The 16,993-nt window shown below is 44.7% G+C and overlaps 1 protein-coding gene and 2 long non-coding RNA genes across 4 annotated transcripts in view; 2 read left to right on the forward strand and 1 right to left on the reverse strand.

The window, feature by feature from the left end:
• The first annotated feature begins 1,245 nt into the window (after nucleotides 1-1,245).
• LOC116516614 lies at nucleotides 1,246-11,996 on the forward strand. The gene is made up of 2 exons (XR_004256382.1): nucleotides 1,246-1,386; nucleotides 11,388-11,996. It is a non-coding gene; the product is annotated as an uncharacterized LOC116516614 (long non-coding RNA).
• On the reverse strand, nucleotides 3,283-15,912 carry LOC116516615. The gene is made up of 2 exons (XR_004256383.1): nucleotides 15,739-15,912; nucleotides 3,283-3,670 (listed from the first exon to the last, which is right to left on the reverse strand). It is a non-coding gene; the product is annotated as an uncharacterized LOC116516615 (long non-coding RNA).
• Nucleotides 15,913-16,034: 122 nt separating this feature from the next.
• The window catches only part of LOC116516613 (septin-5), a 40,840-nt gene continuing 39,881 nt past the window's right edge, over nucleotides 16,035-16,993 (forward strand). For both annotated transcript variants that reach the window (XM_032229218.1, XM_032229219.1), the window contains exons 1-2: nucleotides 16,035-16,311; nucleotides 16,518-16,528. In XM_032229218.1, coding sequence (XP_032085109.1) covers nucleotides 16,269-16,311; nucleotides 16,518-16,528 — 54 coding nt within the window. In that variant the 5' untranslated portion in view covers nucleotides 16,035-16,268. The remainder of the gene's footprint in view (nucleotides 16,312-16,517; nucleotides 16,529-16,993) is intronic.

Raw genomic sequence — 16,993 nt, forward strand, 5'->3', positions numbered from 1 at the left:
TCTAAGGGCTATTGCTATTAAGCAAAGTCCAAATCAATTTTATCCAATGGACACTTTTTGGCCAAAATGTGATCAAGTGACAACAGAACCATGACAGTCGTAACTTTGAGGACCGGTCATAAATAACATTTTCAAGTCCCTTTGTAACGGTCGTTAAGTGACTGGTTTTAAGTCAAGGACTACAACACATTAAAATTTTTATATTGCATTGCATCGCCTTACTTCACATATGCTCCCGGATGGTACAGGGGTTAGAATGCAGTATTGCAAGCTAACTCTGCTCACTGCCAGGAGTTCAATCCAGGCTGGCTCAAGGTTGACTTAGCCTTCCATCCTTCTGAGGTGGGTAAAATGAGGACACAGATTGTTGGGGGAAATAGTTCTGACCTAGGCTTCCCAAAAGCACGAAGCCAACTCTTCGTCCCGATAAAACCCGTTTTATTGAGTTTAAAGTGAATTCCTCTCCAGCAAAGTCCCAGCAAACAATCTTTTAAGAGATTTCACAACTTTATCAGGCTTGGAGAGCTGCCAGGCCGATATCTCCCAAACTCCACGCTGTAGCAGCAATTCCTTGGCAAGAAGTCAGGAACAGATCTTCACCCAAATGAATTGAACTTACGGCCTCCTGCAAACTCCACTCCCCTTTCGCTCCTCTTTATTCCCCTATGGGAGGGGCCATTCACTGTTCACGTGCGGCTTTATTCCCAAGTCAACACTGATTTCTTAGATGTTCTTTTCTTCTGGCAACTCTGCGTATGCGCACATTGGGAACAGGCTCCAGCTGTTCCCGATGTGCGCTGATCTCCGACTCCAAAGGTAGCTGATAACTGTCAGATGGCCCCGGCCCCCTCTCTGCCTCTGACACAGAGCCCTCATCAGAGCCTTCCGCAGACTCCAGGACTGGCCCATGTTCCTCCCCAACCTCCTCACTGTCCCAATCTGCCGCCAGCTCTGCTGGCGGGCCACAACAGAAATATGCTGACTTTGTAGACAGGGTTGTAAAGCACTGTGTATAAGCCTAAGTGATATTGCTATAGATACAGTAGATGCAGGTAGGAAAGAGAGATAGAGAAAGAAAGAGGATGGATGGATGGATGGATGAATAGAATAGATATTTTATGTCTAGCAGTGCAAAAAAGGTATTAAGATCAGATGACTCAAGTTGTTGGGGACAATATGCTGACTTTGTAAACAGTTGTAAAGCACTGTGAAGCGGTATATAAGTCTACTTGCTATGGCTACCTGTGCTCACTGCATTTTCTCTCTTTTTCTCCCCCCCCTGCCACCCACCCAGTTGCGTCGTATGCAGGAGATGATTGCCCAAATGCAAGCCCAGATGAGGATGAAACCTGCAGACGAGTAAGGAGGTATCCTAAAACTTTGACGGTAAGTACGGCTTTACATTCCCGCGCTTCAGAGATGCACACCGGATTATTTTCTTGGCGTTGATGTAGGGACAAACAGGTTCCCATCTCTCGAAGTATGGAGAGAAGCAGCAGTCACCAAGGGAGGCTGAGGGTGGCTCTAGCAACCCCCTGATGGGTAGTTATCAAAGGTCCCGTCAACCCTCTTTGTACAGCCGACAAATCCTCTTGGAATCATAATAAAAATACGTGACTGCACACCGTACGTGGACAAAGATGTTGAGACCCTAGAAAGAGTGCAAGAGAAGAGCCACAAAGATGATGGAGGGTCTGGAGGCGAAACCATGCGATGGACAGTTGAGGGAGCTACGCATGTCTAGTCCAGGGGTCCCCAACCTTTCGGACCTCAGGGACCACTAAATTCATAATTTTAAATCCCCCAGACCACGAATATGATCTGCCTAATGACCGGCTGGGTGGGAGTGCCTAGGTGGTCATGTGACTGGGTGGACGTGGCCAACTTCATGTCACTCACATTGCGGGGCGCCTCGCCAGCCTCTGCTCGCCCCTCCCCTCCCAGCCACTCCTCGGCCTCCACGCCCGGGCTCCTTAGGACCCCAACAGGAAGCAGTGGCTGGAACTAAGCAGGCACCAGGAGAAAGAGTTGGCAAAACAGCTCAGTTCAAAAGGGATCTGACCGAGAAGGAGGCTCAGCAGAAGCACCTCACTGAGGACTACCAGCATAGGCTTTCCAAGCAGAGGGAAGATCTGCAGGAGTGCAAGGCCTGGAGGCTCAGTGGGCTGAGATGGTCGGCAAGTTCCAGACCATGATACAGTCCCACAAGGCCCTCCAGCCCTCATCCAAAGCCCCAGCAATTGTAGGACGTTGGATGCTGTTTGAAGTGGTCAGTTTTGAGCAGCCAGCTGTGCTTTGCTGACTTGTTAAAATATGAAGCCTTGAGTAACATGGCTTGTGTTCTACCTTAAGGCTTTGCAACAGTTTCCACATTGAAGGAAGTTTGTTTATTTTTCTTTTCGTTGATTTCTGCTTTCCTTGTTTGAAGTCAATACAAACCCAAAATATTTACGTAGTTAGGAGAATGTAACGTCGATGTCAAGGCATTTCCCACGACTTGGAAAGTTACTGTCACGGTTGAAGTTTAAAGTTTAGATTTTCTTCCGATGATTTTACTCCACTCTATATGGGATCTGCACAACTATTAAGAGAGCAGAGGAATGGGATACCCTGGAATGAATAACTGGATTTATATTTCTCTTAATCATGCTACTTTGTAATATAGTTTGCTGACTTAGCCTCTACAAAGGTAGATGGACCCAACACACTGACCAGAACCAAGAAATATGCCTTGTCATGTCTTTTATTTTTATTTTTCATTAAGTTCATATATAGATATGATATAAATCATGAATGAAAATAAAGATAATGGGAAATGGGAAAGGGAAATAAAGGAAATGGAAGGAAGGAAGAGAAAGAAAAGGAAGAGAAAAGGAAGGAAGGAAAGAAAGAAAGAAATAGAAAAGAAAGAAAAGGAAGAAAGGAAAGAAAGGAAGAAAAAGGAAGGAAAGAAGGATAAGATAAACAGAACAAAGAAAGCATTAAACTTCTAACTTTTTTCAGTGCAGTAGAATTTAAAAATATAAAATTACAGCCAATTTTTTAAATTTTAAATTCTTGGTAAATCCTAACCTTTCTATAACCTCAAAGTAACCTAATCAGCAAATCCCAGGATCCAGATGTCATTTTTTTTCTGCCTCCAGCACAAAGTCTAGACACGGTTTCTAAGGAGAAACCGAACTAAATAAATCCTGTAACATCTGTTGTTCTGTCCGAAGATAATAGGTGAATCTTGACACCGAACAGCCAGGATGGAGGAGAAGATTTTCGGCTTTTGATTGGGAGACTTTGGGCTTCAACCAAAATGGGAACAGTGTTTTTCTTTTTCCCCCTTCAAGCCCTGGAAGAATAGAAAATTAAAATTTGGGAAAGCAAGCTCCTCCCCATTTATAGCTCCTCCCAGGAAGTTGTTGGCGATTGGCTGGCCGTCTATTTCAAACCAATGACGGGCAGAAGCATCTTGAAAAAGCCACTTAACCTTCAGTTGCTTCCTGAAGAGGCCTATTTTCTAACAGGGAGAAAAAAACCCACCACTTTTCCAAAACAGACTTTTAGAAGCTGGCTTCATGTCACAGTTCCCAGTCTAGACACAGCAATGAGCCAGAATTCTGTGGGATCCACATTTTTGGGGAATGAGATATCCCGGCGGTGCGCATGGTCTGTTTTTTTCCTGCAAAAAAAAAACAACAAGGAAGAAAAGCAAGTTGTGCAGTTGCTTCTTAAAACTTCTAAACGGGAGCGATCCGAATGGAAACTTTTCTTGGGAAAGGAAGTGTCATAACTAAACTTGGCTTGAGTCAGAGTCAAAGAGGGCAGCCAAAATTTCCCGCATGGTTGCAGCCAAGAAGGGATAGCTGTCTGCTGCTGGGAAAGCAAGGGAATAGCCCAATTTTGTTGGCTAAAGGTAAAGGTTCCCCACGCACATATGTGCTGGTCGTTCCTGACTCTAGGGGGCGGTGCTCATCTCCATTTCAAAGTTGAAGAGCCAGCGCTGTCTGAAGATGTCGCCGTGGTCATGTGGCCAGCATGACTCAACACCCGAAGGCGCATGGAACACTGTTACCTCCCCACCAAAGTGGTTCCTATTTTTCTACTTGCAATTTTACGTTCTTTCTAACTGCTAGGTTGGCAGAAGCTGGGACAAGTCATGGGAGCTCACTCCGTTATGGGGCACTAGGGATTCAAACCACTGAACTGCCAACCTTTCTGATCGACAATCTCAGCGTCTTGGCCACTGAGCCACCGCGTTCCCCCTACCCAAATTGAAATAATAATATTTTTTAAAAAAGCAGTTTCAATATGTGTAACTAAATTCACTGCATCGATTCCCTACTTTTGATTCCAGAACAACCTCTATTGCAAAGCTACACGGATGAATCTTGCAAGTTTGAACATTCAGGTGGTCCTCAATTTACGACCAAATTTGGGCCCAAAATTTCTGTTGCTAAGCGAGATGGTTGTGAAATGAGGTTTGCCCCATTTTATGACCTTTCTCGCCATAATTGTTAAGTGAATATGTTAAGTTAATAACATGTTGTTAAGTGAATCCAGCTTCTTCCCCACTGACTTTGCTTGTCAGAAGGTTGCCAAAGGGGACCACGTGACCTTGGGACATTGCAACCATCATAAGTATGAAACAGTTGGCAAGCATCTGAATTTTGGTCACATGACTGTGGGGACTGTGGTCATAAGTGTGAAAAACAGTCATAAGTTGCTTTTTCAGTGCTGCTGTAAGTTTGAAAAGTTACTAAATATTGTAAGTTGAGGACTACCTGTACTTTCTCTCTCTCCCCCACCCCCATATCTCTTTTACAACGAGAACCTAGGGAGAATCCCTCTTGTCTCACTCATTGTTCAGTTGCTGGATAAAGCGGCCCAGTGTCTCTTCCACCTGTCTCCCAAAGTTTTTCCCACATAGCATTACAGCCCTCTCTTTTACATCCTTAGAAACTGGGGAGGGTCCCTTCTGAGCATCTTTCTCCACCCGTTATGCAGCTGTGGGCTATGCCATCCCTTATTGGTCTGCTCCCTAGGCAGTCTCTCTTCTCCCCCTTTCTGCCCCAACTCCCAAGGTCTTTCCCACATACCATTACAACCCTCTCCTTTACATCCTTAGAAACTAGGGAGGGTCTCTTCTGAGTCTCTTTCCCCACCCATTTTGTAGCTGTGGGCTATGCTGTCTCTTATCGGACAGCTCCCCAAGCAGCCTCTCTTCTCTCCTTTTCTGCCCAACTCCCAAGGTCTTTCTCACATACCATTATAGTTGCCTCCTTTACAGCCCGAGAAACTAGGGAGGATCCCTCCTAGGCAGCCTCTCCACCCATTATGCAGCTGTGAGCTATGCCATCTCTTATCTGACTGTTCCCTAGGCAACATCTCATCTCCCCGTCTCCCATGGTTTGTCCCCTATACCATTATAGCCGCCTCCTTTACAGCCCGAGAAACTAGGGAGGCCCCTTCTTGAGTCTCTTTCTCCCACCCATTAGGAAGCTGAGGGTTATGCTGTCCATTATCTAAACACTCCCTAGGCAGCATCTCACCTTCCCCTCTCCCAAGGCCTTTCCCACATACTATTATAGCTGCCTCCTTTACAGCCCGAGAAACTAGGGAGAGTCCCTTCTGAGCATCTTTCTCCACCCATTATTCAGCTGTGGGCTCAGCCATTTCTTATCTGACCATGCCTTGGAGGTATCTCTTCCCCGTCTCCCAAAGTCTTTCTCACATACCATTACATCTCTCTCCTTTACAGCCAAAGATACTAGGGAGGGTCCTTTCTGAGCCTCTTTCTCAACCCATTAGGCAGCTGTGAGCTATGCCATCTCTTATCTGGCCGTTCCCCAGGTAACATCTCATCTCCCCGTCTCCCATGGGTTTTCCCCTATACCATTGTAGCCACCTCCTTTACAGCCCGAGAAACTAGGGAGGGTCCCTTCTTCAGTCTCTTTTTCCACCCATTAGGAAGCTGAGGGCTATGCTGACCATTATCTAAACATTCCCTAGGCAGCATTTCATTTCCCCGTCTTCCAAGGTTTTTCCCACATAACATTACAGCCCTCTCCTTTGCATCCTTAGAAACTAGGGAGAGTCCCTTCTGAGTCTCTTTTCCCATTCATTATGCAGCTGTGGGCTGTGCCATCTCTTATCTGACCAGTCCCTTATCAGTTTGTCTCCCAAGGTTTTTTTCCTAACCATGTCATTATATAGCCTTGGAAGTTCTACAGGAATTAAAGGGGAGGAGGTATATTAATCAAGCTGCCCTAGGCTGCTGGAAGAAGAACAGACTAGAAACAGCAACACGAAAACCTCTTTATGCCTAATTTGTCTGTGATGGCAGATTTTTTTTTTTTGCAAAGGAACCTCGCATTCTTCTCCACCCTTTTGCTTAAGATTGCAAAAATCTGACCAAGGTTTATCTCGCGATGGATCATCATGACTTCTGAATGTGCCATAGCTGCAGAAATAGCTCTTAAAATGATGGGATGTCATTTTTTTTTGTTTTTCTTTCTGGAAAGAGGAGGAACATGTCCCATAAATCCTGATTTTTCTCCCCCCCCTCCTCTCCCCAAAAACCACAAAAAGGAAAAAGGGAATTTAAAGGAGACAAGTCCTTTAAATTCCCTTTATCTTCAGTTTGTTATAGATAATGGATAATTAAAACTGCAGAAAAAAACAATGGCTAGCAACCCGCCTTCCATCGTGGACCTGTACACTGCAAAAAGTCAAAAAGTGGGCTGTGAAAATAACTATTGACCCCTCACATCCTGGACATAAATTGTTTCAACTCCTACCCTCAAAACAACGCTATAGGGCACTGCACACCAGAACAACTAGACATAAGGACAGTTTTTCCCCAAACACCAACACTCTGGTAAACAACTAATTCCCACAACACTGTCAAACCATTTACTAAGACTGTCTTACTATTCTTCTTCTCTTCCTTCCTAGTATCTATCTCTCCCCACTTACGACTATAACCATGTTGCTTGTATCTTTACAATTTATATTGTTTTATTTCTTTACTAGTAGGATTTGATAGCTTATTAGTAACCTGTGACTATTGCTAAGTGTTGTCTCTTTTTATTCTTGATGAAATGTATTGTATTCTCCTTGCGTACACTGAGAGCATATGCACCAAAGATAAATTCCTTGGGTGTCCAGCCACACTTGGCCAATCAAGAATTTTTACAAAGAATTCCATAACATCTGGAGCAGCTCTGAGCATCAGCAATCATTTTTAAATCCCTCCAGATGCTAATCATGCATTTATCTCACTTAGGATTAATTCGCGGAAGGACATTTAAAACAAGGAAAAAGAAAGATGGGGAGGAAGCTGCCTTTAAAAAAAAAATGTTTGCATAATTTTCTCCGTTATCTCAAGTTGCTTTTTGCGACCGCCTGTCGGTCTGGTTCCTGCCAAGCGCATTTTTTTGCAAAAGGCTGAAAAATCACCCTCAGCCCCTTGCGATAACGATAACGGATATGTGGGTTTTTTTAAAAGACAAATGGGTCTGGCATCGCCATAGCAACCAGACCTCAGCCGTGGTCTGATGCCGGAGGGAGGTAATGAGGGACATCATCTGGGGAGGAGAAGGTTGCAGAAGGGAGCCCAAGTCTTTCAGGTGGGAATGTGAAATTTAGCCAGGAGTTTAGATCTTCTTTGGAGTAACCATCAGGTTGAAGTTTCCTGTAACGATGGTTAAGGGAGGTTTAGTGAATTGTCCTGTTGTTTGAGTAGATCCTGCCTCCTTGTGAGTCATGTTGACTTGTCAGTTTCTCTCTGTGAGTTGACATCCCTTCCCTTTTTCCTTGCCTTTCCTTTTCCCCTCATTTCTTTCCTTTCTTCTTTCCTTTTCTCTATTTCTATTTCTTTTCTCCCTTTCCCTCTTCCTTTCCTTTCTCTATTTCTATTTTGTTTCTCTCTTTCCTTTCCTTTCCTTTCTCCCTTTCCTTTCCGTTCTCTATTTCTATTTCCTTTCTCCCTTTCCTTTCCCTCTCCCTTTCCTTTCCCCTTTCCTTTCCTTTCCTTTCTCCCTTCCCTTTCTCTATTTCTATTTCTTTTCTCCCTTTCCTTTCCATTCTCCCTTTCCTTTCCGTTCTCTATTTCTATTTCCTTTTTCCCTTTCCTTTCCCTCTTCCTCTCCTTTCTATTTCCTTTCCCCCTTTCCTTTCCCCTCCTTTCTCTTCCTTTCCTTTCTCCTCCTTTCTCTTCCTTTCCTTTCTCCCTTTCCTTTCCCTTTTCCTCTCCTCTCCTCTCCCTCCTTTCTTTTCATTTCTCCTTTCTTTTCTCCTTTCTCCCCCCCTTCTTTTTGTTTCTTCTTTCTTTTCCCCATTCCTCTTCTCCCCTCTCCCCTTTCTTTTTATTCTTTTCTCACCCCCCCTCTCCTAACTCTGATCCAAAGCGGAGAAGACCATTCACTTGAATTAGACCCAAGATACCTTTCGCTAGAGTTTCCTCTGCCTCACGGCCTTGTCTTTCTGATGGCCACATCCCTGCTCTGCCAGCAGCACAATGGATCTTATGGAGCCGCTACACATTACTGCTGAATTTTTTATAGGCGTACAGTGTGCTAGCATGCCGGTTTGGATTGTGATCCGTGCCAGCATAAGTGTTCTGACCCAGGCTTCCCAAGAGCAGGAAGCCAACTCCTTGTCCCAACAAAAAACCCTTTGATGAATTGACTATGAGTTCTGCTCATTCACATCCACCAAAATCTTTCAAGGGAGGATTTACAGTCACAGACCTTATCTGGCTTGGAGAGCTGCCAGGCCGAGATCTGCAGAACTTGGCAAGGAGCCTCGGAGAGTCAGAACCAATGAATTGAACTAATGGTCTCCTGCAAACTCCACTCCCCTTTCGCTCCTCTTTTATTTCCTCTGGGAGGGACCCTTCATCGTCCACCTGTGGCCTTACTCCCATGTCGACCCCTGTTCTTTTGCTGTTCCCTTCGTCTGGCAACTCTGCGCATGGGCACACTGGGAACAGGCTCCAGCTGTTCTTCTGCCTCACTGACCTTTTGCCTTGTCTGACTCCAAAGGCAGCTGATAACTGTCAGACGGCTCTGGCCCCCTCTCTGACGTGTTTCATATATTCGCCATCATGGGGCTAGTTTCCCTGCCACCCCAGGTGACACCCCCTAGAAATGATATTTCTGGAATATAGGTTTCCTTTTGGTTTGACATATGACATAATTGAAAGTGGTGCATAAAAGATACTTGAGCGTGGCTTCCCTTTTCTAAATAATTCATGCTCCATGCAGACAAATGCATCAGAGAAAAATTACTTCTCTGCATACGCTTGTCATGCAGGATTTAAGCCTTTGGGGAAAAAATGTCTGTCTGTCTGTCTGTCTTATCTATCTATCTATCTATCTATCTATCTATCTATCTATCTATCTATCATCTATCTCTGTCTCTCTATCTCTCCATCTCTCCATCTATTTCTATCATCTATCTATCTATCTATCTATCTATCTATCTATCTATCATCTATCTCTCTATCCATATCTATCTATCTATCTATCTATCTATCTATCTATCTATCTATCTATCATCATCTATCTCTGTCTCTATCTCTCCATCTCTCTATCATCTATCTATCATCTATCTCTCTATCCATATCTATCTATCTATCATTATCTATTTATTTATCTATCTATCTATCTATCTATCTATCTATCTATCTATCATCATCATCTATCTCTGTCTCTCTATCTCTCCATCTAACTCTATCATCTATCTATCTATCTATCTATCTATCTATCTATCTATCTATCTATCTATCATCTATCTATTTATTTATCTATCTATCCATCCATCCATCCATCCATCCATCCATCCATCCATCCATCCATCCATCCATCCATCCATCCATCTATCTATCTATCTATCTATCTATCTATCATCATCTATCTCTGTCTCTCTATCTCTCCATCTCTCCATCTATCTCTATCATCTATCTATCTATCTATCTATCTATCTATCTATCTATCTATCTATCTATCTATCTATCTATCTATCTATCTCTTTGTACACTCTGAAAAGGCTCCCGCTGTTCCTCTGCCTCACTGATGTCTGACTCTAAAGGCAGCTGTCTTATCTATCTATCTGATAACTGTCAGATGGCTCTGGCCCCATCTCTGCCTCCGACACAGAGCCCTCATCAGAGTCTTCCCCAGACTCCAGGACTGGCCCATCTTCCTCCCCAACCTCCTCACTGTCCGAATCTGCTCCCAGTTCCCCTTCAATCAGTTCATCAGGTACTCCACGATCGTCATCTTTACTTTTCTGTACTTCCTGTCTCAGTTCAAGCAGCCTTTCTGAACTCAGTTCCTCCCCGTGCCTTCGCTTGGCCACTTCCAGTTTTTCTGATCTGGCTGGAAACTCCAAAATTACACATTTTATAAATGGACAAACTGGCAAAAAACTCACACACAGACCACAATAGCTGTCTCTCTGTCTCTCTCTCTCTTTCCTGCCCTCAGTTGAACCAGCCTTGACTATGTGCCTCAAGGCAGGCAAATTGTGACACTCGTAAAATCCCTGCTGTGCACCAAAGCAGTGCTTAATTTAAAAGCACAGGAACTGTTGCTGTATGCAAAAAAAAAAGTGGGGGGTGGATTTACTCTGCCAAGAAAAAGGCACACAGTGGCTCAGTGGCTGAGATGCTGAGCTTGTCGATCAGAAAGGTGAGCTCCGGGTACTTGTCCCAGCTTCTGCCAACCTAGCAGTTCGATAGCAACATAGAAAATGCAAGTAGGAAAATAGGAACCACCTTTGGTGGGAAGGGAAGAGCGTTGCATTCAGCGTTGAGTCATTGCCAGCCACATGACCACGGAGACATCTTCGGACAGCGGTGGCTCTTCGGCTTCGAAATGGAGGTGAGCACTTCCCCCTACTGTCGGGAACAACTAGTACATATGTGCAAGGGGAACCTTTATCTATTTCCTTCCTCTCTTTCCTTTCTCTTCCTTTCCTTTCCTTTCTCCCTTCTCTTCCCCTGCCTTCCTTTCCCCTTTCCCCTTTCCTCTCCTCCCCTTCATTTCTTTTCCCCTTTCCCCTCCTCTCTCCCCCTTCTTTTTGTTTCTCCTTTCTTTTCCCCATTCCTCTTCTACCCTCCCCCCTTTCTTTTCATTTTTCTTTTTTCCCCCTCCTTTCCAGTGGTGGGATTCACTTACCTTCACTACCGGATTGCAAATGTGAGTGCAGCAAAGTTTTTTATTTCCAGCTCATCCCCCCCCCTCAAAAGGAGTTACCATGAAAACCTGCCATAGGCTGCTTTTTTCCAGTTCCGTTATCCCTTTGGTCACTCAATGGGCTGGCCGTAAGTCGAGGATCGCCCATCCGCCAGCCAGCCTTCTAAACTCTTGCCTTTGTGCTCTTCCTTACAGCGGGGACTCGGTGGTCTTAAGACAAAGGGGCCATGAATTAAAATTGAATTTCAGTGATGACACTAATGGATTTGAGAGGTTCATGCGTGGATGCCGGACCAAGATATATAACCCAGTGCAGCTAAAGAAAGAAACCTTTGAAGTTCACATTGGAAAAACTGAACCCAGCTGTCATACGTACAACATTGCTTCTATTTTTCTTCTCACATCTTGCTATGCATGCATGTAGCATCACAATAGGGGACCCGTTATGTTTCTCCCTCCTTTGGCATCTTTCGATGTGTCTCTTGCATTGTTTTAAAAACCCCAATTAACAATGCACGTTGTATCTGCTAAGCTTTAGAACCTGCTTCTGTTTTTTTTAATCTTCTGCCCAGGTGGCTCTTGGTACGTTTCTTTCCTCCCCCCCCCTCCCACTGAGCAGATTCCTGAATCTTTACCCTCAACGTGCCCTGTCGGAATGATGTTTTGAGTTAAGACTTGGCCAATTTCTTCTCAATCGTGTGAGTTGTACCGTGTTTCCCCGGAAATACGACCAACCCTGTTAAATCAGTCCTAGCTTGGATTTTTTTACACGTGCGCCCTACCCCCCCCCCCCCAAATAAGTCCTAATTAATATCCTGGCTGTTAGGTAAGCTTACCCGTCAATCACATTTTACAGTATGGTTTAAAGAAACAGTTACATGATTTATATATTGCCAACCCAACCGTTAGATCAGTGTTTCTCAACGTTGGCAACTTGAAGATGTCTGGACTTCAACTCCCAGAATTCTGGGAGTTGAAGTCTGGACATCTTCAAGTTGCCAACGTTGAGAAACACTGCGTTAGATTATATTCCTAACACTGGCCACTCCAGAGTGCCCGGGTAAAAATTAAGCTAGGGTGGGGATGGAGGGCAGGGTGTAGTTGCCCTACTACTTATCTTTGGACAGGTAAGTAGCCAGGCCTCAAATATCCCAACACCTGCCTCGTTGGACCTTCTGCAGCCGATCGATCCTGAGTTCTGTTATCGGCTGCAGACGCCTTCAGGGAAGCCTCAGAAAAAGGCCTTTGACAGGGAAAAGGAGGCTGGGGATGACATGCGCAAGTGAGTTATTCAGTGGATGAGATCCCCTAAAAATAAGACCCGGTGCCTTTTTTGGTGGCAAAAATAAATAAGACAGGGCCTTATTTTCAGGGAAACACGGTACCCAATTATGGGAGGAAGCTAACTGCTTCCATCATCTGTCAATCGGCTCGTCACAAGAGTCCATCACGACAGAAACCCAATGTTTTTTACTGTTGCCTTTGTTATATTTGTGTTTTTTTAATTTTTATTTGTGCTGATAAATAAATGAAGGGAGACTAGTATAGATCTATTTCAAGCTATTTAGCTCTCATCAGCTAGCCATACCCTTACTGGGAGGGTATGGCTAGCTGATGAGAGCTAAATAGCTTGAAATAGATCTATACTAGTCTCCCTTCATTTATTTATCAGCACAAATAAAACACACACACACACACACACACACACACACATATATATATATGTATACTGGCTCAGCTGATAACGGATCAGAGCCTGTGGCTTAGTGGTTAACACATCTGCCTAATAAGTAATATAGCCTAGGTTCGAATCCCAGTAAGGGTATGGCTAGCTGATGAGAGCTTGAAATAGATCTATACTAGTCTCCCTTTATTTATTTATCAGCACAAATACTACATTTTATATATATATATATATACACATACATATACATACATACATACATACATACATACATACATACATACACGGTACAGAACCAGAGGTGAGTTGCTCCCAGTAGTAGCGGCGGTGGGAGGCTCCACCCACCCACCTGGACACTTTTCCACATGCGCAGGAGCTTTTGAGCATGCGCAGGAGCGTCAAAACGCGCGCGCCCACCAGTGAACCGGTAGTAAAAAAAATAAAAATTGGCAACCCATCTCTGTATGGAACATATAACTTGCCAAGGATGTGAACAATTTGGAGAGTTTCACCCACAATGCCTTATAAATCATGGGTAGAGCATTACGCCCCCATCCTTTTTAAAAAAAGAAATTTCTACATTTCTTTCCAAAATAATCGGTTGTTTTTGGTTGTCACCGTGTTTTCTATGCAATTTGAACTCTGTTCCGTTGAGAGAACGACAATATAAATCCTCAAAGGTTTTGTAAGCATCGTGGACACTAATTTTTCTGGACCTTCTTTTGTAATAAATGGAATCAACCTGACAAAACTGTGTGAGTTTCTCTCTCTCTCTCTCTCTCTCTCCCTCTTTCTCTCTCTCTCTCTCTCTCTCTCTCTCGCTGTGTGTGTGTGTGTGTGTGTGTGTGTGTGTGTGTGTGTGTTAGAGAGAGAAAACCTGTGGGCGAAATCCCTAGAGCTTTGAACAGGTGAACAGATGGAAGTGTGTTTTCTTGAAATCCATTGAATTTTGGGAAAGAAATTGGGACCAGAAAAATAAGAGTTGGAAGGGACCCTGGAGGTCATCTAGTCCAACCCCCTGTTCAGCAGGAGACTCTATTCCTTTCCAGACAAACAGTTGTCCAATCTCTTCTCAAAAACCTCCACTGAGGGAGCCACCCCCAACCAGACCTTCCGCTGCTAAGAAAGGCAGTGGTTAAGCGAGTCACATCCCATGTCTTGACCTTGATAGGTTCCTATCCTATCCTACCCTATCCTAATATTGGATATAATATTCTATCAAATATTCATGTTTGAGCTGAAAATAATAATGGTAACTTTTGCTTTTCACTTTATTGTCATGGCACCTCGTACAACGAAATTAAATTCCATCTTCAGTGTACCTTATACATAAAAATATAAAATACAAACACGCATCCTTCGCCTTCTATGCAATTGAATTGAAAACCCCTGATATTGCATGAATATTGCACGATGTACAGTAGAATTCAATATAGTTAACTTCTCTGGCATAGAAGCTGTTTAACAAATGGTACATGGATTTATTCGGTGCCTCAAAGCATGGGAGCCAAATATCTTAAAACCATGGGACCCAAAGACACTTGCAAATCAATTCCATAAATTCCTTTACACCCAATGTATATTAAAGCTCAAACATTCAGTTCAATAAGGCATTTAAATAAATGCCCAAGGATAGGATTGGGTGTCTAGACAACCCTCATAATGAGAGGCGTCAAACTGCAGCTGTCAGCTAAATGAAGAATAGGTGGAATAACATACAACCTTATAGTAACCTACTAATCAAATTAAAATCTCCCATCACCCAGTCTACTTCTATCCTCTCCGCTGTGCCCTTTTTAATTGACATTTTAATGGACATTTATCGCTACAAAGCTCTTTAACAAATGGTACATGGATTTATTTGGTGCCTTTCTTAAAACATGGGACCCAAAGATCTTAAAAGAATGGGATTCAGATATCTTAAAACATGGGATCCAAATATCTGAAAACATGGGATCCAAATATCTTAAAACATGGGACCCAAATATCTTAAAACATGGGACCCAAAGATCTTAAAACATGGGATCCAAATATCTGAAAACATAGGACCCAAAGATCTTAAAAGAATGGGACTCAAATATCTTAAAACATGGGATCCAAATATCTTAAAACATAGGACCCCAAGATCTTAAAAGAATGGGACCCAAAGATCTTAAAGCATGGGACTCAAAGATCTTAAAAGAATGGGACGCAAAGATCTTAAAACATGGGAAGAATGGTTTGTAATTGTCCATTATGGTTATTTCTTAAAGAGGGCTTGATGGACCTTTTAAGGCAGAGGAGACCTTGGGGTGTGTGGGAAACTGAGGCCTGGCCTTCTACTATGCCAGTTTCCTGGCACTTGTATACCCACACACATTACAGAGCGCTTACCAACTAGGCAACATCATCAATGCTGAAGGGAGTAGGGTGTGCAGAGGAGGAGGAGACGGGAGGAGGAGGAAGAAGAGGACTATGGGGTCCTTGGTGCTCTCTGAGCTTGGTGGTTTCCTCGCAGACCTTTCGTGACCCAACTAGGTAACCTCATCAGTGCTAAATACAATACAGTTGCGGGAAATTTTAGGCGTAGGAAACAAAACGGACAGATGTTTTGAAATTTGAGGTGAGACCACAGGAGAACTTCTCCTGTGTTTAGAGTAAACAGTAACAAGAGTTGGAAGGGACCATTAGAGGTCATCTAGCCCAACCCGTCCCCTTAGGGATCCAAACGCCCGACCTTTCTGATCGACAAGCTCAGTGTCTTAGCCACTGAGTCACCCAGTCAGGATGGGGATGCTGGGGGGCTGCAGCAAAAAGAACAAGAGAGGAGACTGTACCCCAATCATACCCCCCCCCCAAAAAAAACCCTACCAGAATACTCACTGGCTACCCTGCCATCAATTCACTTCGGCTCCGACGGGCACGAGAAGATGCTGCTTTTACCTTACTAGCTCCGGTGGCGCTCTCTGATCTTTCAGCCGAATCATGAGGACTAGCGCCTGGAATGACCTGGCTGCAGCGCGAGGATGCCGTTTTCATCCTTGGAGACTTGAGAAAATATAGACTTTTATGTTGGGGGAGAAGGGGGGGGCGCAGATCGGCCGGCTGGAGGGGGCTTTGGCTTTTGATTGGCTGCCGGCGACAGATTGGGCGGGGCCAGGCCTCCTTTGGGTCCGCCTCCCTCCTTTCCTATTCCTCCCTCCCCCTCCTCCCCTTTTCCTTGGATCTCCGTTTATTCCGCTTGCTGCAGCCTCCGCCGGAGCCGCGTTTGCAAAGCCGGGAAAGGCGGTGGGGCAGGGCTCGCTGCCCGGATTGCAAGGGCGGAGGGGAGGGGTGGGGGAGGCAGCCGCCACCCCTAATCCAGGAAGCCCCAGACCCTCTTTTTTTGGGAGGGGGGGTCGAGGGTCTTCGAGATGAGCACAGCCCTGCGGTACAAGAGCAAGCTTGTCAACCCAGGTGAGGTTTATTTTTGGGGTGGGTGGGTGAGAGAAGATGGGGGAGAATAAGGCACTGCCTGCCTTATTTTGGGGAGGGGGTCTTGAGTCTCGGGCGGCTGTGTGCTTTCTTATTCTTCTAATTTTGCCTTTTTTTCTTCCCTCCTTTCCTCTCTCTCTCTCTCTCTTTCTCTCATCCGGCATCTGCCCATTTTGGCTTTCCCGTAGAAGAAAAACAGGTAAGGTTGACTCCCTTATTTTTTTTCTCTTTCTTTCTCTCTCTCTCCCCCCCCTTTTTGGCATCCCAGATGATGCTAAAGAAGAGGAGGGGGGCACTTCCATTTCCTCGCCTGCCTCAAGGGAGGGCAAGCAGAATGCCTCCCCTCTTCTCTCCCTCCCTCCCCCAGCCCCCTCAATTTTCACAGAGAGACCTCTCTCTAGGTCTGCGTAAAGGGAGGGAGGGGGAGTGAATGTCAAGCTTTCCTGGAAGATTAATAAGCAAGCATCCACAGACAGACACGCATTTAAGGATAGGGGTTTCGGCTTTCTGGGCTGCTGCAGGAAAGCAGGATTTTTTAAAGGGGGGGGGGTTGCAAATCCTAAGGCCTGCCCTTTGATTGGCAGCTAGCAACCCTGATGGGCTACCGCTCGGCCATGTGCTGGGGCCAAGCCAAGCCAGTCCATTTTCTGACAATTCTCTCTCT

This window comes from Thamnophis elegans, chromosome 13 (genome assembly GCF_009769535.1).
Source record: "Thamnophis elegans isolate rThaEle1 chromosome 13, rThaEle1.pri, whole genome shotgun sequence".
In the NCBI taxonomy this organism is placed as follows: Eukaryota; Metazoa; Chordata; class Lepidosauria; order Squamata; family Colubridae; genus Thamnophis; species Thamnophis elegans.